Source organism: Mirounga angustirostris, unplaced genomic scaffold, assembly GCF_029215605.1.
Source record: "Mirounga angustirostris isolate CCGP_5_RB_7025 unplaced genomic scaffold, mMirAng1.0.hap1 SCAF_10, whole genome shotgun sequence".
In the NCBI taxonomy this organism is placed as follows: Eukaryota; Metazoa; Chordata; class Mammalia; order Carnivora; family Phocidae; genus Mirounga; species Mirounga angustirostris.
In genome coordinates, this window is record NW_026991718.1 from 5,203,260 (window position 1) to 5,224,314 (window position 21,055).

The 21,055-nt window shown below is 47.3% G+C and overlaps 1 protein-coding gene across 6 annotated transcripts in view; it reads right to left on the reverse strand.

Annotated features, from left to right (window-relative positions):
* ASAP2 (ArfGAP with SH3 domain, ankyrin repeat and PH domain 2) overlaps positions 1–18,267 on the reverse strand; it is a 168,161-nt gene extending 149,894 nt beyond the window's left edge. For 5 of the 6 annotated variants that reach the window (XR_010405406.1, XR_010405405.1, XM_045884057.3 and 2 more), the window contains exon 1: positions 18,011–18,267. Coding sequence is in view for 3 of the 6 variants with exons in the window: in XM_045884057.3 (XP_045740013.1) it covers positions 18,011–18,136 (126 nt within the window). In the remaining 3 variants the exon portion in view is untranslated. Of the gene's footprint in view, positions 1–17,241; positions 17,872–18,010 lie in introns of those variants that run through there. The other variant, XM_045884058.3, reaches the window with a different exon arrangement.
* Positions 18,268–21,055: the final 2,788 nt, after the last annotated feature.

Below are 21,055 nucleotides of genomic sequence, written 5' to 3' on the forward strand. Positions count from 1 at the left end.
TAATTTAAATTAGCCAACATATAGTACATCATTAGTTTTTGATACAATGTTCAGTGATACATTAAAATAGAGACTGGACAACAAGGTTTCTTTTTTTTAAAGATTTTATTTATTTATCTGAGAGAGAGAATGAGATAGACAGAGAGAGCATGAGAGGGAGGAGGGTCAGAGGGAGAAGCAGACTCCCTGCCGAGCAGGGAGCCCGACACGGGACTCGATCCCGGGACTCCAGGATCATGACCTGAGCCGAAGGCAGTCGCTTAACCACCTGAGCCACCCAGGCGCCCTGGACAACAAGGTTTCTAAGCATATGGAATCTGTGCATATGCATATGTACTCCTCAATATTATACCCACACATTTTCTTTTTAACTCAGTAAAATGGTTAATGAGCAGCTCTCAGCTGCTCAGATGGTTCTGGGTAACAGAAAGATCATTCATTGGGCAAGAGCTATAAATCCTTGTTCAAGGCTCACGACTACCCCTAAACTAAATATCTTATTTTACGAAGCCATTAAACCTCTGGAAGGCTGTTTGCTCAGCTGCAAAATGGGTGTAAGACTCGTCCCGCCCAAACTGTGTTTTTAAAAAAATTAAGTATAAATAAAAATAAGAACCTATATATGTATGTGTATATGTGTGTGTGTGTGTATTTTTTTTTTTTTTGAAAAGAGCTCCTGCTCTCAGGAGTTTACAGTTTGGTTTCAGGAAATAAGAACACAAACACAGGAAAGAGGTCAGCAGTGCAAATGGTGCGCTCGCTTCATAAGAGATTAATCATCCAAAGACGTTCAGGGAGGGCCTCAGTGCCCGGCACTGGCCTTTTGGTGAGCACGTGCCCTTATAATGAAGGGCTAACAGGTGCAGCAGAGGCGACGTGTCCTCAGACTGTAGGAGGTGGGACTAATGGAGGCTATCGTGATGAATGGAAACTTCTTAAGAACAGCAGGGCTGGAGAAGGACTTAGAAGGTAGATGGGTAGGATTATTGAGCCACAGAGGGGAGGAAATCCTCTGCCATCTGACGGTCCCCGAGGCACAGGACTCGAGAGCATCCTGCCTTGGTTTACACACCAAACCCCCCATCCTCACCCTTCTGGGCTGGGCTCCGCTGACAATCACCCTGTCCCAGCCCACCCTCCACCCCTCTGTCAGGCCAGGCAGGAGAAGGGGCTGACTCCTAGACCAAGCGGTGCCCAGCCTGTAGTCTCTCTCTAGACCCCAGGCACTTCTCAACCCCGGGGTGAGAGCTGACGAGGCAGCATCCAGACAGAGAGTGCACGCAGGTGACGCCAAGCAAGGGAAGAGCCCGGTCTATAGATTGCTGACATTTGAGTGGGTGGGCACTAGACCTCTTTGGGTTTTTTCCCAGGCTGCCTGTGACCTACTCCTCGAGTCCTCCCTCCCACTCAGACATGCCCCCAGGGCTAACAGGCCAGGATGAAGCCAGAGCAGTGATCCGGGATGATCCTTCCTGTGGCAGCCAGGGAGGACCTGGCAGAGGCCGGGCTTCACAACATCTTTGGCACAGCTCCCTCCACCTATCTCCCTTTTCCTAATGCCCTGCAGCAGGCAGCTGGACAGCCAAGAAATGAGGCAAAGGGTGTTAGGAGGGGGGGAAGCTCAAGAGGGGAGGCAGGCAGCCCTGTGAGTGCTGCATGGCCTAACGGAGGGGCCCTTGCTTCCTTCATACATATATCAGTGATTACTAAGCATATAGGAATGTAGGTATATAACACACCTTAGGTAAAATAAATAAGCAGTGAATGAATAAGTTCATGGTTGAATAAATTCATGGTTGATCTTTTATTTTTAAGCAGTCAGTTCCTTAGAGTTAGAGACAAGACTGTATCTCTAATACTTTTGGTATAACGTTCACTTCTCATATATGGCATTATATCTACATATGTGACCCACTGCCAGAGATCAAACACTCGACCTCTGAGTCCCTATTACGTGCAAGGCACGGGGCGGGGGGGGGAGCGGGTAACAAACCCCGCCTTCAAGGAGCTCATCTGCCCTCACCTCCTCCTCTCCCTGGTACAATCCTTATTTCTCCTCCCCTCTAGCTCATGAGTACCTTGAAGGCATGAACTCTGTGGAGCCCAAGGCCTGGTACAGAGCAGGGGATCTGTGTATTTGGTGAAGATATATGAAGGCCTAGACCACCAATCACAAACCAACCAACTCTGGGAGATGGCCAAAGCCCGCAGACAGGTCTGACCAATGGGCAGCTGTCATTTTACTCCCTTGCAGTGCATCCCTTCCATTGTATTCCCACTGCCCTATTTCAGACCCCAATGACCACTTCCTTGGGCAGTGGCCAATGCTTCCCTATTGGGCCCCTGCCTTGCGTCCTTCTCACCTTCCCACCCCATGCCAGATCAGTCTTCCTGAAGCCCAGCTCTGTTCATTTCACTCCCCTGCTCAAAAGCCTTTTCCCTGCAACCTTGGATAGAAAAGGCTGCTTCCACAGGTGGCAAGGACCTGGCCACTGCAGAAAGCAGATGTTTAAAACAGGGGCTCATGAGATATGTGGACCACTAGACTACTAGACTAAACAACTTTAAAGCTCACTATACCCAACATTCTGTCCCAGGTTGGGACAGACTCTGTCTGTACTCATGCAATGTTCTCACCCAGAGGTGAGAAAACTTTCTCTATAAAGAGTCAGACAGTAAATACTTTAGGCCTTACGGGGCACATATACATTCTCTGTTGCATACTCTTTAGCTTTTTGGGTTTTTACAACTCACTTTAACCTATAAACACCATTTTTAGTTTACTTTTTTTTTTTTTTTTTGGCATACAAAAACAAGCTGTGGGCTACAGTATGCCAACCTCGGCCTTAACCGAAGAGGGGCAACTCTGAGCGCCCTAAACCCAAATTGCATTGTTCTAACTTCCACAACACCTGAAGCCTACACCCTCCTTTGTCCTTCTCCTTCAGTGAGATTCTTGCTCTAGAAGTATGTCAGCACTGAGGAGGGAAGCAAGGGCCAACCCCAGCACACAGGGGGCACCCACATTTGCTGTGGGCCACCAGACTCCACAGCTGCAGAATACTTTAGGCTTTGGCACGTGGGACATCCCAGGTCTGTCCCAGGAATGGATGGACGGACAGACGATGGACTGATCGACTAATGGAACAAAAGATGGGTCGAAGGATAGACGGATGGATGAACGGACAGATGGATAAAAAGGAACGAAGAAAGTGAGTCAGAGAGTAATTGCTTCTAGAATACAGAGAAGAAACTGGTCCTGATGGACTGGGGATGTGAGGGTATGAAGGTCCAACATGAAAACTAGTAACTGCAAGCAGGGGCAACTCTGGATTTGGAAGCTCCCTCACCCCAGAAAGGAAGTGCCAAAATACTCTGAGGCCAGACAGGAAACCACATGGCCGACCATCCCCCTTCTCACACTCTTTTAACTGCAGCGTCTGAGGTCCAAGGGCTGTCCTCACTGACGTCTGCGAGTCCCAGAAACAGATTTCTACGTCAGGCGACCCATGGCCCAAACTCCATCCTCAGACTATACCAAAGGCCTCATTTGGGCCAACACCAACGGAAGGAGGTGTTCTATGGGCAATTAATTTTCTCAGTAAACTAAAGCTCGTCAAAATTACACCACAAAACCCAAAAACTATTTTCACGCAGACTCTCCTCAGTGGATCGCATGCTTCCCTGTCACCCACAGCAGAGGGCACCGATCTGGACTCTTCTTAAACATACTCTGCCATGGCGTTGTGAGACCCTCAGGAATTCCTGGACAGGGGTGGCCCCACACTTCTGCAAGAGTTTAATTCTCTCCTTTCCTCCCTTCCACTGGCCTCAGCTGTGGAGCACTGGTCTCTGCTATTTCTATTTTACTACCTGGCCTTTTCTAGAACGTTGAGGATGACATAACCCTCACCAGAGAGAAACAAAATGGGGTGCCAGGCAGCTACTTTACGCTTACCTGGGGGTCTTTCTGTTTACTTCCCGGTTCTAATGCATGCCCTACAGTCACCAGCTTTAATTTTTCAACCTAATGCTACATTTTCCTTTGGAAAAAACAATAACAAAATTCTGAAACACTCATTTGCTGATACTAGTACTCCCTAATCCAACCCAAAATCTAACAAAGTGTCAGAACCCTGAAGCAGCTTACCTTGTATCAGGGGCAAAAATAAAGCCCTGAATGTGACATATCAGGCTCACTGCCTTCGTGCACAGATGCTTGACGAGACGCAAGGTGGTTCATAAATTAAAAGAGCAAATAAAACAGGAGCCCTTAGGAGATTTCATATTAGCTATGACTAAAGCAATTTTATCCTAAGATCAATCAAGCCTCCTTTCTTTGCTGGGACCATAAAGAAAAAACTGTGCACTTCAAAAATTAAGTTCCTTCCACATTGCCACAGAAGATAATAAATCATTTTTTAAAAGACAGAACAATAAACCCAGTTCTGGAAAGTGGAGGCAGTATGGCAGGAAAGAAGGCCAACTTTAAATGTCATCAGCAAAGCAACAGCTTACCAGTAGGTCTGGAGAGATGTAGGAAGGCAGGCCTCAGAAATCCCAAATTAAAGCTTCCCTCCTGAGTCCCCTCTGGCTGGAATAACCTCTTTTAAAAAGAAAACACAAGGCCCTTAGGGCCTGGAAATACAAGGAAGGAGTGAAGGTAAAAGAGAAAGCGAGGGAGAGGAGAATTTTAAGCTTTGGACACCACCTAAACTGCAGCATAAGCAACTTGGTCCCCAAGGAAAAGAAGGAGACATGAGCGTGGAGGAGGGAAGGGAAGGAAGATGAAAAAGGTGAAGAGCCATTTTGCCTCCTTCACAATCCTTACCGTGGGCCATTCCTGCCGGCAAACAATCCAGCAGTACCGCTTCCAAATCAAAAGCCGGCAACCCGGCAAGCCAGAACCCAGACAAAGAAAACCGACAGGTTCTGACAGCTCAGCAGCTCCTGTAATAAACACGCCTCCTTCCTATTTGCCAAAAAAGAGATTTACAAGGTGAGAAGAAAACCAGGAATCTCAATAATTACCTTTTGTCAAAACGACCAAGACGATGCTTATAAAAAGGGAGCAACCAAAAAGCCACATTAACCAGCAGAAACAATGGGCTGTTCAGAATTTGCTGTGGCAGAAACAGACAAGGCCCGTCTCCTGGGCCGTAAACTTCCCAGGTGACTACTGAACATCCTGGTTGAATGAGGCAAATATCTGAAACCCACGTACCAACCCAAGCGACATTTCTAACTTACTTTGCAACCAGAGACCAAGCAGGCCAATCTTCTAATTTCCTTAGTATATTCAGAGTCCAGATGAGAAGGAACAAAACAAATTAAATGTAAGGAATTTTGGCTGTACATACAAACTGTTTTCTTAATTCTAAAGTCAGTCATCCCATAAAGTAATCAAGCCCCTATTCTGTGCAACCCACTGGGCATTTAAAGATGATTAAGAACTGATCCAGCAACTAGGCAATACAAAGAAATGAAAGACACCCAGATTGTTAAGGAAGAAATAAAACTATCTCTATTTGCAAATGACATTATCTTGAATATAGACAATCTTAAGGAGCGCATGCGCACGCGCACGCGCGCACACACACATATCTATTAGAACTAATAAACAAATTCATCAAGATTGCAGGATATAAGATCAGTATACAAAAGTTAATTATATTTCTATGCATTAGTAATCAATAATCCAGAAACGAAATTGAGAAAACAATTCCATTTATGATAGCATCAGAAAGAATAAAACACTCAGGAATAAATCTAACAAAAGAAGTGCAAGACCTGTACACTGAAAACTGCAAAACATCATTAAAAGAAATTAAAGGCTCAAATAAATGAAAAATATCCCAAGGTAACAGATGAGAAGATGCTAAAAATGGGTTGGTAAGATGTCTATAATTCCAAAATTGATCTGCAGATTGAATGCAACACCCATCAAAATCTCAGCCGGCTTTTTGGCAGCAATTGACAAGGTGATCCTAAAATTCACATGATAATGCAAGGGACCCTGAATAGCCAAAACAATTTGGAAAAGAACAAAGTTGGATTCATTTCCTGATCTCAAAAATTACCATAAGCCTACAGTAATCAAGACTGTGTAGTACTAGCATAAGGACAGACAGATGGAATAGAACTCAGGGTCTATTACAAATAAGCCCATATGTCAAAGAACAAGTGATTTTTAAAAAGTGTGCCCAGAGGGCGCCTGGGTGGCTCAGTTGGTTAAGCGACTGCCTTCGGCTCAGGTCATGGTCCCGGGGTCCTGGGATCGAGTCCCGCATTGGGCTCCCTGCTCTGCGGGGAGCCTGCTTCTCCCTCTCCCACTCCCCCTGCTTGTGTTCCCTCTCTCGCTGTGTCTCTCTCTGTCAAATAAATAAATAAAATCTTTAAAAAAAAAAAAAAAAGTGTGCCCAGAGAATTCAATGGAGAAAGAACTCCTCAAAAAATGGTGTTGGGACAACTGGATGTTCACCTGCAAAAGAATGAAGTTGGATCCCTACCTCACACCATGCACAGAAACTAACTCAAAATGGATCAAGGACTTCAATGTGAGGGCTAAAACTATAAAATTCTCTGAAGAAAATATAGGTATAAATCTTTGTGACCTTAATTTAGGCAACAGTTTTTAAATACAACACCAAAAGCACAAATGAAAAATAAATAGTCTGGACTTTAGCAAAATTAAAAACTTCTGTGTTTCAAAGGATACCACCAAGTGGGTAAAAAGACAATCCACAAAATTGGACAAAATATGTGCAAATCACGTATTTGTTAAGAGTCTAGTTTCTAAAATATATTAAGTAGTCTTATAATCCAACAGTAAAGACAAATAACCCATTTTAAAAATGGGCAAAGAATCTGAAGAGGTACTTCTCTAAAGAAAATATACCAATGGCCACAGGCACATGAGACAATGCTCAGCACCATAAATTGTCCATTAGGAAAATTTAAATCAAGCCCATGAGATACCAGTTCATAGCCACTAGCATGGCTATAATAAAACAAACAAACAAACAAACAAAAAAACAACAAAACAAAAAACAGACAATAGGGGCACCTGAGTGGCTCAGTCGATTAAGCGGACCAACTCTTGATTTCAGCTCAGGTCATGATTTCAGGGTCCTGAGATCAAGCCCAGCATCGGGTTCTGGTGCTGGGCGTAGAGACTGCTTAAGATTCTCTCTCTCCCTCTCCTCCTTCCCCCTCTAAAAAAAAAGGACAATAACAAGCATTGACAAGGATGTGTAGAAAACACAAAAGGCCGTGTATTGGATGAATCCCATTATATGAAATGTCTGGAATAGGCAAACCATAGAGACAGAAAATAAATCAGTGGTTGTCAAGGGGCTGATAGAAAGGGGAATAAGAGTACCTGCTAATGGTACGGGGTTTCTTTTTGGTGTGATGAAAATGTTCTGGAATTGGACAGTGGAGGCCATATAACTTTGTGAATAAAATTTAAAAATCAATGAATTAGTTTAAAAGGGTGAATTTTATGATATGTGAACTGAATCTCAATTTAAAACAACAATAAATAAGCATTCCAGGAAGCCACAGAGAAGTCTTTTTTAAAAAAACTCAGGTTGAATATATAATTCAAAACCTACACTTTCTTTTCAGAACTACAAATTAGCCATTTCTTGCTGATTTTTATTCCCACCACTTATGCTAGAATCTTTCCAAACCCAATATACGTGATGCAAAGATCTGTGGGATTTTCAGGCTGGAAAGGTTAGTGAGAGATCAACTAATCCAAACCCCTCATTTTAGAGACCAGACGTTCAGAGCAGTGACTTGTCCAAGGTCATATAGCAAGGTAGAGACCAAATGAGAACTAGAATCACCTCTTCTAACTCCCTGGCGAGTGCTTTTTCTACTCCACTATATTAACACAACCAAATCCACAGGGCTTCATAATACAGAGCGCAGCTTCCAGTGAGGAAAATACAGGCTTTCCCAAAAACCCAGGAAAAGCTTTGAGAATGTGGGTATCAAAAGATCAGTATTTACTTCCAGTTCAGCAGTTCAAATTATTTAATGACCACAAAACCCTGTGATGTCATTAACACAACCTGCTTTACACCAGGGAAGTAAAAACAAAACAGAGACTCGAGAGACCAAGACATGTAGCAAAGACCACAAGAGCTGCTCCAAGGAGAGATGGGCGGCAAACAACACTGCCCTGCTTGCCCCAAACCTGAACTAGAACTGCACCCAGTGCCATTCCAGCTTAAGTACCAATTACCCTGTGGACTCCAGTGATCTTCTGGGGAAGGGAATGGAAGAGGTGAAGCTTATTTTCACCTCTAACCTCTTAAAAAGTATGAGTATGAACAGCTAAGGGAAAGAGAGAGTAGAGGGGGTGATCAGAAAAGAGTGGCAAGAGGCAACTCACACAACGGAGTTGTGTTGCAGATGACTGGAGACACAGAATGTTACGAGCTGGAGAAGCCCTGCGGCTCATCTCATCCTGCTCTCCATTCTACACATGAGGCCACTGAGGCTGGACCAGAAAACACCAGCCCAAGGTCACGAGCTGGTTAGCAACAGGTCAGGGCTATCAGAGGAATAAATACAGCACAAGGACTTAAGATTCCCTGTTCCTTTCAGAATCTCCCCCAAAGTCCCCTCACTGGTAACAGGGAACTGACTCCTCAGCCTGATTCTGCCTGGACATGCTACATCTGTGATTCACCCTCCAGTGGCCTTCTCTCAAAACACAGATTTGCTGACAAAGAGGGAAATCTGGATGGGTCTGATCAGTGCCTACGTGGCTGTGGAGTCCTTTACACACAGCTGTGACAGTATTCTCAGTCCCTCAGCTCTGAGGAAGCCAGATCTCTCCTTTTAACTCACTTCAAGGCAGTTAAGGTCACTTAATAAACACCTCTGATGCTCAGCACCTCCCCCAGGGGCTAGTGTCTGATGGTCCTGTCTGGGCAGTCACACATTCTCTAAGTCAGCAACAATGGGCACTGGCCTACAGGTCTACAATGATCAGCCTGCACTAAAGAGACCGACAGAGACACCTAAAGAGGACCAGAAGAGCCAGCAGGAGATGTCAGGTGATGCATTCAAGGACCAAGAGGGGTAAGAGCCAGGACAGCAGGGCTAACGTCCCTGTGTGGCTGGGAGGCTCCATCAACTGCTAGCGTTGGTGGGGGGGGGGGACCGGGACCACAATCAAGTAACTTGTCTGCATCCTGACCTCCTCAACTGTGAGACAGAGATAACAGGACTTACCTCAGAGAGTCACTGAAAGGATTCAATAATCAATTTAAAACACAGCACAGGGGCACTTGGGCGGCTCATATGGTTAAGCGTCTGCCTTGGGCTCAAGTCATGATCCCGGGGTCCTGGGATCTAGCCCCACATCGGGCTCCCTGCTCAGCGGGGAGTCTGCTTCTCCCCCTCCCTCTGCCTCCCCCCTGCTCATGCTCTCTCTCTGATCTCTCTGTTTCAAATGAATAAATAAAATCTTAAATAAATAAATAAACCACAGCACAGTCCTTAAAACACAATTAAGGCTCAACTCAAAGAAATGTCAGCCATTGTTGCAGTTAGTTTAAAAAAAAATAAAACTGTAATAAGAATGTGATTTCTTGTGGGAAGCTAAAGAAAGAGGTCTCCAGATCCTGATCACTTTGCTAGAATCCTAACAGACAAGGAAATTCATCATTAGAAGGAGCTGTCTTCATTAGCCACCTGATTTTGACAGCATCTATGTATAAAACCATATTGACAAAGCCATCTTCAGGATCAAGTGGAAAGATGACATCATTAATAATACCGTTAGTAGGGCAGGCCTCCCGCCAGGGTGTGAGCAATGCCCTGGGCCACTCAGCTCTGCAGGGCTGGGCATGTTGGCAGAGCAGTGAAGCGAGGGAAGAGAAACCATTTCCACAGCAGCAATGACAGAGAGGAAGCAGAAGAGCAGTTAGGATTTCCCAGAAGCAGCAACTCAAGAAATACAACAGAAGCTACTCACTAACACTAACAGCAAGAGGCGTCCTGCTGGCCATGCAGGCATCAACACGGAGGGCCTCTCCTGGCCCAGGTTATACAGGGGCAGTTGGCTGCTCCAGACTCTCGTGTCAGGATGCTTGAGTTTGAATACTGCCCCCACCACTTCCTAGCTTTGCGATCTTGGTAAAGTGGCTTAGGTCCTCTGAACTTCGTAGGGCTTTTGTAATAAACAAGGTAACAGTATCGGGAGAGAACTTAGAGCATGTCGGGCATGCAGTAAGCACCCCAACAATGCTAGAAAGACAAGAGGGAAAAAAAGTGACCGGCAGTAACACTTCAGCCATGCTGTGGATATCCCAAACACGCTCATCCAACAGCAGCATCATTTCAAACACGTAATCTCACCAAGAACGACAGTCTGGGAAGTTCCCCTTCAAACCGCAGGCAGAAGGTCCTTGAAAACGTACTACTCCTTCACAAACAAGCTCAACCTAGAGTCAAGGATAGTGTGTAACGTGCTAGCAAAATAGGAGAGGTAAAAATGGGGGAACTGGCTTGCAGAGAGGCAGCCCAGCTCAAGGGCCCAAGTACAGGACTCATAGATGCATTCACAGTCCTGCTGAACTCCAAGGCACGCCCAAGCACGTGAGTGAACCCATGGGACCAGAGGAGAAACTGCCAAGCCCTGACCCTGAAAATGTGCGAGTACACCATGGCTGCCAAACCCCAGCTGGCAGCTTGACCCAGCACCCCCAGTCCTCCCAACACCTTTACTACTCGATCATCTTAACACTGGCTTCGGGTAGAATACTTCTCACAGCTAGACTGGAAGAACCAACACAATGACAGGGTAACAATTGTGAAGCCTGCTTAAAGAGCACTGTTACAGAGTCACTCACTCACCCCAAAAACAATTAACTGAAAGAATCCTACCACCAAGCCTCGAATTCTTTGTTTGAATTCAAGGGGTCCATAAACCTGGATTGGAAAAAAAGAATGACATCTGTATTTCACTATTCCCTCACTGAAGTTTAGCATTTTCTTCGATTATGAATGTAAGCCACATGCCATGGTCATATTAGCAGCATCTGTGACTCCAACAAAAGATACATTAACATAACGTCAGAGTTTGAAATATCTCACAACATTGCTTATACTCACCTGGGTACTTCAAAATTAAAGTACATTATTAGACCCACTACCAAATCTTGATATTAAATGTTTTAGTAAAGAAGCGTATCTTGGTATGACAGATTTTTCAAATATTTTGCTAACTGTGTTACATTATATTTGGTTCCCTTTGAATTCCTCTGTATTGTATTTGATGCATTAAGACATCTTTCTGAAGAAAGGTCCACCACCTTCCTCGGAGTGTCAGACGGGTCCATGGCACAAAAAAGGCTAAGAGGATAAACTATAATTGCACATAAAAGATGAGAATATAAGTGGTTTGTGGGGAAGGAGCTAGTCCTGTCCACTTTTACGACCCTAGCACCTGGCAGAGACAACAGATTGGTAGGTGCCCAACATACATTTACGAATCAATAAACTCAACAAAACCAAATACAAATAAAAATCCAGCTGGAATACAAGTACTCCAGCTCTGGTTAATGACCCGTTTATTCCACAACATTATGCACCCGATAAAACGATAAGGGTACCGAAGTACCGGGAAGGGCCCTGGCAACGGTGTTAAGGCCATAGGACACATACAAGTGTAAGCAAAGGAGGCGGGTTTCTATTGCCAGGACAGTGACTAGGTGAACTCAGCACCTCTTTTTAGTAGGGAAAGAGGAACGTTTGGGGAACTGGATCAGGGACAGGATCTCAGGCATCTGACACAGCCAAGAAAGTGTCATCGGCTATCCTCAGCCTAGAAACCACAGAGGAGAGAACACGTCCCTCCAGCCCAGGTCTACATTGCTCTGCTTTAATATTCCCTGATCCCAGTCTGCCGTGAAACAAAACAAACATTCAGGATTGGTCCTAACAGAAGTTCTAGAACAAGTGAGGCTGGCCAGTACACAGACACAAAGCTGGCCCAGCAGAGAGCTTCAGCTTCTTCACCAGAGACACCAGAGGTCCACTCTCCAGGTCACCTGGGTCAACCAGGCTTGACGGCCGTCTGTTCTACTCACCTCTCCCCAGCACACCAACACTCTCTCCACCAGACTGCACCTCTGCCCCGCCGCTAAGAGGCCAAGACCCTCTGGCCTGGAGGACTACACCAGACTCCCAGCCCCACCAATCTCCCCGTCTCCTCTCTAGTCTATTCTCCCTAGAACCATCACCATGACATTTGTAAATGTCAATCCGATCATGTTATTCCCTGCTCAAACCCTCTGATAGCCTCCCGTCCCAGCAGAACAAGGTCCAATTCCCTCCCAAGACCATCGAGGCCTGTGTGACATGGCCCTGCCCGCCCTCGTCCTTCCCTCCTTGCCCACTGCCTTCTTCCTGTCCTTAAATGCCCCAGCCCAGTTCACATCTTGCAGCCTCTTCACATGCTGTTCTTCCACCCCAACTCTTCCCTGACTGGCTTCCTCACTGCATTCCAGCCTCTGCTCTAATGTCACCTCTTCAGAAAGACCTTTCCTGATCTGTCTCCCAATCTCCGAAGTCCCTTTCCAGTACCGAATTCCACTCAACTTTTCTTATCACTTATCACTGATAGTGTAACCGATGTTACACTACATGATTATCTGTTTACTGCAGGGATTACTGACCCCATTTGGGGAGAAGCTTTAAAAAATGCCAATGCTTCAGGCCCCAGCCAAACCAGTTAGTCAGACTTTCAGGGAGTAGGCCAGGCATCTGTGTTCTACAAAATCTGCATCCCCCCGCCCCCGCCCCCAAGTGATTCTACTGTGCAGCCAGGATTCACACTCTTAGAAGAACGGTGCTTCTCAAACTTTAACATGCATATAATGCACCTGGGGATGTCATTAAAATGTAGTCCGTCTCAGGTCCAGGTGGGATCTGAGACTGCGGTGCCGACAAGCTGCCAGGTGATGCCAGAGCTGCTGGTCAGTGGGCCCTGCCGTTGAGTTGCAAGGGTCTGAAACAGCACTGTCCGACAGCACTTTCTGCAAGGACGAAAATGTTCTAAATCTACACTGTCCAATACACATGTGGCTACTGAGCACTTGAATTTCAGCTAGTACAGTGGAGAAACTGAATTTTAAATCTTAGGCTACCATGTTAGATAGTACATGCCTACGATGTATATGCTCCATGAAGAAAGGCAGCAATGTCTAGAAATGTGGAGCGTAAGAGAAGAATTAAGGATCCCTCCAAATTCTTGGCTTGAGCAGCCCTCTGTAAATTGCACAGGATGAGAATCCTATCAGAGGCCTACTTGGCCACCACCTCAGGAGTGGATCGATTTACCTAAGGCAGGAAGGCAGACACAGAAGACCATTTTGAGATTTTAGTGACTAAAGCATGTGGTAACCCACAGATGATCACCTTGACCTCGCGACTCAATCGCATATCACTATACAAGGCCCTCCTAACCACAGCCCCAAGCACACTTGACCAATGCCATCCCTGGGCATCCATGGTTCTGGACAATTTACAGCCAAAGCCCTCACATTGACTTAGTTTATTGCACGGATTTGTTTATAAGATGTCAGCCTCTCTCACTTAAGTTTGTAGGTTCTTTCAAAGACAGAACTTACTCCACTTGGTATTCTATTCCCATCACCTAGCACACAACAGGACTCAATAAAAACTGCATGACAAAGCCTGGAACCTACCAGGAGTACCATTAGTATTTTTACTGTTAATCACAAGAAAGAGGGAAACTGAATTGCGGGAGGGGGGGGCGGAATTACATAACAAGAGAAGATCATTTCCTCCTTAAATGACTCAAAAATTTCCAAACACATTAAGTCCAGATTTCAGAACACAGCATAAATAAGGTGGCCCTGTTTGACCACAAAACCTCATTTCCAAAAACACAAATGCATAGGCAAAAAGATGATGTCCTCCTGACAAAAGATCCAAGATCTGTTAGTCTGGGATTTGGAAGAGCCCTCTTCACAAAGAGCTAAGATTCACAATCACATTCTTGCCTAAAAAGTACATGGGCCAGGTTCCCACTCTAACTGCTGGGAGGCGCATCTGGCCCCAAGGACAGCAAGGCCCCTGGGAATCTGGGCAGCCCAGATGCTCATTTTACCCCTGCAGTCAGAACCCTGCGCTTGTGACAGCAATGAGATTTCCAAGGTAACCAAGGACAACAGAGTAGAGAATTATGGCCCCGGAAGGAAGTAGGTTAAATTTTAATACTTACAAGTCAACATCAAATTTATTTTTAAAACTACATATCTAACAAAGCCAAATAAGCAAGATAGAATGGATGATGCTCTACAGGAGGGTTTTATAAACATGAATATTCCAAGTATGTATACAATTTTTTCCTATTTTGAGAATATTTCAAAGTGCCTAGAGACTCAAAGAAACTGAGACAGAAATAACACCCCCCAAAAAAGGGGAAAAGCTCACTTTTCAGAGTTATGCCACAACTAATTTTTTTCCATTATTTCCAAAAACACAGGGCAGATTCCATCTAGTGGTAGCAGCAGACTTTGCTTAAAATGTGCACAATAATTACTTTACCCAGAGAAAGTGATCACCAGGCGAATATTTTAAAACATAGCTATGTGCTGACCTGCTGCCAAGACAACAAACTGGTTAAAAAAAAAAAATAAGCAAGGGTTAACAGATACATAGTTTTTCATTCACTTAACTCATTCAACCATTCATCCATTTCCCCTACTCTTCCTACCCAACCCCCATGTAAATCCCATCTTGGTGCCAAAGCCCTCACCAGTTTCCATGGATTAACTATAATATAATCTGTTAAGCAGTTAGCATCTACTAAACCAGTTGTCTGTCAGGTATGGTGCTTAGGATTATCTCAGTAAACCCTCCCCACAACCTTCTGAAGTAGAGAAGTATTATTATCCAGAATTCAGTGCTGAGGAAAGTGAGAAAACGTTAGGTATCTCACCCAAGTTTAGACAACTGGCAAGTAGTAGAGTCTGAACTTGAACCAAGTCTGACAAATGAGGAATTCAGAGAAATCAGCTTTTTTTTTTTTTTTTTTTTTGGAGAATTCAGCATTATTTAAAAGTAACAAAAAACAGGGGTACCTGGCTAGCTCAGTCAGTGGAGCGCATGACTCTTGATCTCCGGGTTGTAAATTCAAACCCCACGTTGGGTGTAGAGGTTACTTAAAAATAATCTTAAAAAAGAAAGTAACAGGAAACAGCAACACTTCTGAAAACAACATGGAGCCAAGTTCAATTCCAGCTCTTCAATTTACTAGGCTCTATAACCTTGAGCAAATAATCCTGAGTCTCAATTTCTTCATGTATAAAGCCGGGATGAGAAACAGATCTAACAGATGTGACATTCATAGTATAAGGTTCACAAAGGTTTTTCAGTTTAAAATTAGTTTGCTAATTTCATGAATCATTTATTTAAACACAGGGCCAAGAGCTTGCAAATTTTAAATTTATTTTATTTCTGTTAAATGAATAACAAGTTACAATACCCACTCTCTGTCTCACTTCAGTATGAAAAGTAGATGCTTGTTGAAAACCAAACTATGTGGGCATCACTTCTTAATCAGAGTATATATGGAACAAGTTTTGGTAATGGGAATGAACATTAAACACCCGAGAACAGAGCATTATTTAAAGGAATCCACAGTGATTCCTCAGAGTAAACACCTTTGAAATGCAGCTATCTCAAAAATCCAAACTCACAAATTTCACCATCATAGTATGAATAATGGCTTTGCTTAAAGTGAAAACAGACCTGTAATGATTTCAGTTTTTTCATTTTTGAGAATTTAACCAATTCGTGTGCTTCGATGGCAACATGGAGCAAGTTTGCAATTTAATAAAATGACCAAATCCAGTCTCTTTTTAATCTGCTCAGTAACTGAGCTCTCGGATAATCTCCTGCACAGCATACAAAAAAAGCTTTCGAATTACACACCACAAACTAAAATTAATCAGAGGAAGGGATGCCAATTTTAATAGCAATTCCTATTTGCCTAGCTTCCCAGCATCTGCCAGTGTTAATATTTAAGTGACAAACTGCAGTGGGGAAAAGAAACAGAACTTCACACACAATCAAGCCTTTTTTAAGGCATCATGTAAAAGCTTCCTTCCCTAAAGAAATATTCAGCTACTTTTTTGGTTGCAATCCTTCCATAGACATTATTAATAGTGTATTCTCAAAACATGGAGAAAATGTTCCCCTTGCTTTTCTTTTATTTATTTATTTATTTATTTGAGAGAGAGAGAGCATGAGAGGGGGAGGGTCAGAGGGAGAAGCAGACTCCCTGCCGAGCAGGGAGCCCAATGCGGGACTCGATCCCGGGACTCCAGGATCATGACCTGAGCCGAAGGCAGTCGCTTAACCAACTGAGCCACCCAGGCGCCCCCCCTTGCTTTTCAACCAGTACTTCTGGAAAAACTTCTTCGGGTCATCCCCATCTGCCTACTTCGAAGCCATCTTTTTTAAGCCTTGCTGACACAAGTAGAATTAAGTGATGTGGGATTACAGAACTCACTACAAAAGGTTTACGCGTAGCTCTCCTCCACCAAAAAAAGGAGAGAAGGAAGGAAGGAGGGCCGGCCGATGCCCTAGCTATACTTAAAACATTCAGAATGCTGAATCTATTACTTATGATTTAGCCTATTATTGACTGTTTATGTCTACAAAAATAAAAATTCCCATTAAGGGAAACATTCTGGATTTCCCCCCCAAACAATTCCTAACAGCAGATGCTTTGTTCAAGTGGGCAAAAAAATTAATGGCATCGCTTAATTAAAAGCTCTGTGGTGACCTCCCCTCACTCTAGCCCAATCATCATCTTCTAAAATCCCTACAATGCCCCCATTTTAAGGCTGTAACCTGACATTCTGGCCTAGAGAAATTTAATCGTCGATTCTAGACTAGCACACGTGTGGCTCATAAACCAGTTACCTATTATGAGCCAAGCAGAGAGCGAAGCACCTTACACACCACGTCTCTAACCCTCATAACCACCCCAGGAAGGATGGATTTCTAGTCCCGTTTGCTAGGTAAGGAAAATGAGGGCAGAGAGGTGAGGAGCTGCCCCACACCACACAGCCAGCGGTGGCCCTGGACCCACAAACTCAGCCCTTCACCGCGGGCTGCTTGGACTGTCACCTAAGCTGGTTCGTCCCGAAGTGTTCTCTCCGCAGGATGTGGAGGGCTTACCAGTTGGCACTAGGCGTGATGACTTTGCACCCTGAAAGCACTGGACTAAAATCAGGCCCTTTCCAGGCTGATGCGGAGGGAGGCGATCAGAGGTTCGAGCAGGTGAGACACACGCAACTGGGGGCGGCTATAAAGGTCTTCGGATCAGAAGCCCCGGCTCGGCACACAGCTCCCCGCTCTCGGCTCCGGGCGCGGGGCGGAAAGCGGTCAGGCCGCCCCCGCTGAGGTGTGCACACCTCTTCCTGGACAGCCGGGGTCCCCCGACCCACCCGAGAGTCGGGCAGGGGGCGAGGGCTGCAGCGGGGCTCGGAGCACGCCGCGGGGCAGGCTGGGGGCGGGGGCCCTTCCAGAACAAGCGGGAGGTGGGCGCCGGGGATGGCTGGCGAGCCCACGACCCCGCCGCGCCGGGCGCGGGGGGCCCCGCTCACCGCCCACCCCGCCTTCCCAGCCAAAGTCGGCCGCGCCGCCGGGAGCCGCCGGGCCCGGGCCCGCGAGGGAAAAGAGGGCAGGGGGCTGGCTCTTAAAAAGGCCGAAGGTCGCCATCAGCCATCTCCTCGGAGCCACCTACACGGAACAAAGGGCTTCTGTGTCGGGCAGGGGTGGCCCGGCCGCGTCGGATTTTGAGGAGAGAAACTTTTCCCGGGCTGCGGGCGCCGCGGGCAGGCGCGGGGGCGGACCGGCGGGACGGGCGGCGGGCAGGGCGCGGGGCCACCTGAGGCGGGGCCGCCCGCCCGCCCGCCCGCCCCCGCCGCCGCCCGGCGCCGCTCACCTCCTCGATGGCCGCCACCGTGTTCCGGCACTGCGCCGTGCGCGTGGTGAAGCTCGAGGCCGTGGGCGCCTTGTAGTCCTCATGGGTCTCGGCCACGAATTCCGACACGGAGATCTGGTCCGGCATCGCCTCGGCGCGCGGGCGCGGGCGGCCGGCCGCGGGGGAGCCGCCGCCTCAGCCGCCTCAGCCGCCTCAGCCGCCGCGCGGGCTCCGACCGGCCGCTCGGACGCCGCCGCCGCCTCCGCCGCGCCCGCAGCTCGCCCGGCCCGCGGACAAAGGGGAGCGCCGGGGCGCGGGCCGCCGCCGCCGGAGCCGCAGGAGCCGCCGCAGGGCGCGGGTCGGCCGCCCGCGGGGCCGGGCGGCGGGAGCAGGGGCGGCGCGCACAGCCCCGCGCAGCTCGGGCCCGGCCGGTCCGCCCGCCGCGCCGAGGGCTCCGCCGCCTGCCCTCCCGAGCGAGCCCCGAGGCGGACGCGCAGAGCCGGCGCGAACTGCCGGCCACCCAGCCGCGGGCCCCGAGCGACTCCCGCGGAGAGGGGCGGGTCCGGGCCGGGGGCGGCGGCCGGCGGAGCGCGGGGCGGGGCGGCGCGGAGGGCCGGGCCGCCAATCCGCGCGCTCGCCGCCGCCGCCGCCGCCGGGACGCCGAGCCTGCAGGAAGGAGGGCGGCGCGCGCCGCGGCCGGCCGAGCCGCTCGCCCGCCGCCGCGCGCCGCATTGTGTCGGCGTTCGGGCCCCGCGCTGCGCGCCGTGGTTCGAGGGCGCGCCCCGGGCCTGGCGGACGGGCGGGGCCGCGTCGCACCCTTCCGGGCCGAGCCGCAGCCCACCCCTCTGGACCCTGCCCCACCGCGGGCTTGGACCCCTCCTGGGGGTACCCCCCCGACCGCCGGGAATGCCCGTCCGGGGAGGGAGGAAGTATGAGGAGCTCGCCCCCTGCCGGACGGTGCGACCCGCCCCGGGCCCGCACTCCGCGCGACAAATGCCTGCCGCGCCCCGCGGGGCAGCACCCCTCGCGGGTTTGGGGTTCGGTAACAGCCACGAGAAATGAGCGTGTGGAGAGTGCTCCCGTGCTCTACGTAAAGTCATCTCATCCTCCCAGCCTCACAAGCGCGTAAAGCGAGGGTTATTTGCCTTATATAGAACACAATTCGCCCAAGAGCACACAGTGAGGGCCCCGGGGACGGCGGGGCTCCAACTTCGGTCCTGCTGCCTCGCAGGTCAGAGTGCCACAGAGCTCATAGGCCCCTAGTGAGTACCCCAGTCGTGTTCCCTAATCTTACAGAAGCACAGATCATTCTGGGCTCGTTGGAAATAGTTTTAGGGCACCAGACCCAGCCTGAGAGGACGACTGGATGCCCCGAGGTGGATTTTCTGTAGGAAGGGCAGTGAACCGAGGAAGGGCATGGGAACCGGAGAAAGCTCTTTTCCATATGGTTTCAGAGAGAACATGCAACAATGGCAGGCAAATCTCGTACATAACTGGTCCTGTACAGAGTTTGAATTCGTCTACAGATTTTCACGTAACAGCTCTTAAGGAAATTTTAATAGTTATTTTTTAATATCCAGAAGCTCTGAAGACACCAGTCACATCGAATCACACCCTATAACTCTACACCAGGCATGTGGCATGGTTTCTGTAGCTGCCAGCCATAAAACCAAGAGAAACTTGACAAAAACCTTTTGTGCATCTGAAAAGGAGGAAGTGTGAGAGACACTGGAAATTCAGTATGTCAGACAAAGCAGTCTCCTGACAAAGCTGCAGGACAGTGGACCAAACAATCTTTTTTAAGCTCCCATGTAAGAATTTGCTATATGCCATGGCAGCTTGGGTCAGACGTTATGTATGGCCTTTGGTATTTTAGTAGGATTGCCTGTGAAATTGAGCTGTCCGAAATAGCTGTCTTAGTGGATAGCTTTTATTACTGCACCAGGCAATAAGGTACAGTCTTTAAAACCATAGCATCTCTGCTTCTTTTAAGTGTTTTCACTCTTCCAGCGTCTTTGGTGGGTTTCCTCTATATGCAACTTTGTACAATCCAAATCCTGTCCATGTTTATATTAATACATCCTCCCCTACACCAGGCCGACTCTGTTTTCCTCCCAGCTAGTTTTACAGCTACAGCTTTTGTTGTTGACACTGGAGAATATTCCGGATAATTTTTCAAGTCTTGACTCTTAGAGGGCTAGTATTTAGCAGGCCCTGAGGAGTTAAGACAAGGAAGTCGTGTTTTTCCTTGGCATCTAGGACAGCGTTAACCAGACTGATCAAGATTTCTTTTACAGGGACAAAGTTGAGCATGGTGTTCTTCTCCGCTCTCTCTTCATAGGCAACTCCTGTTCTTGTTTCCTGTAGTTTAATACAACTTTTCAGGTGTCTTTACAGGAACTTCTAGTAGCCACAGAAATAAAATTACAAAGCTGCAATGCATTTTGCAAGGAGGGCTGGTGGGAAGCAAGTCATTGCCAAGTCCATTGGTGTTGCAAAGAGGACACCTGTGACAGAACACGAAAGCAATGTATTCTCACAGACACCCCTGAGAATCGCAGAAAACCTCGCTCCATGCAAAAGCGGGGAATTAAAGCAAGATCTTTGTGGTAAATGTATCCAAACTTCTCTCACTTTGGGATAAGTGCGTCCCTTTAGTAACACTGTTTTGGGGAGAATGTCATTAAACTGTAGAAAATAAACTTCTGGTTATACTTACATGTTATATCACTAGGGTTGTTGTGGGTCCCCCCCCCCCGCCGGCGGACAGGCGGGGCCGGACACAGCTAATGTGTCTCTGAAATTAATATAATGAGAATGAGTAGTTTCCAACAAAGAATAAAATTAAAGTTGAACGTGGCTCAAGAAAACATTACACACACACACACACACACACACATTTTTTTAATGCATTAAGGGAAGAACTTACTGATAACATCATTAAAGGCCTGTACTCCCTTATCAAGAACTTTCACATCTAAGTAGCACTGAAAACCTAAAATTTTGAAAATAAGTCTGTCATAAAATTGACCTGAAATGAACTGACCTGAAGCTATTTTATAGTCT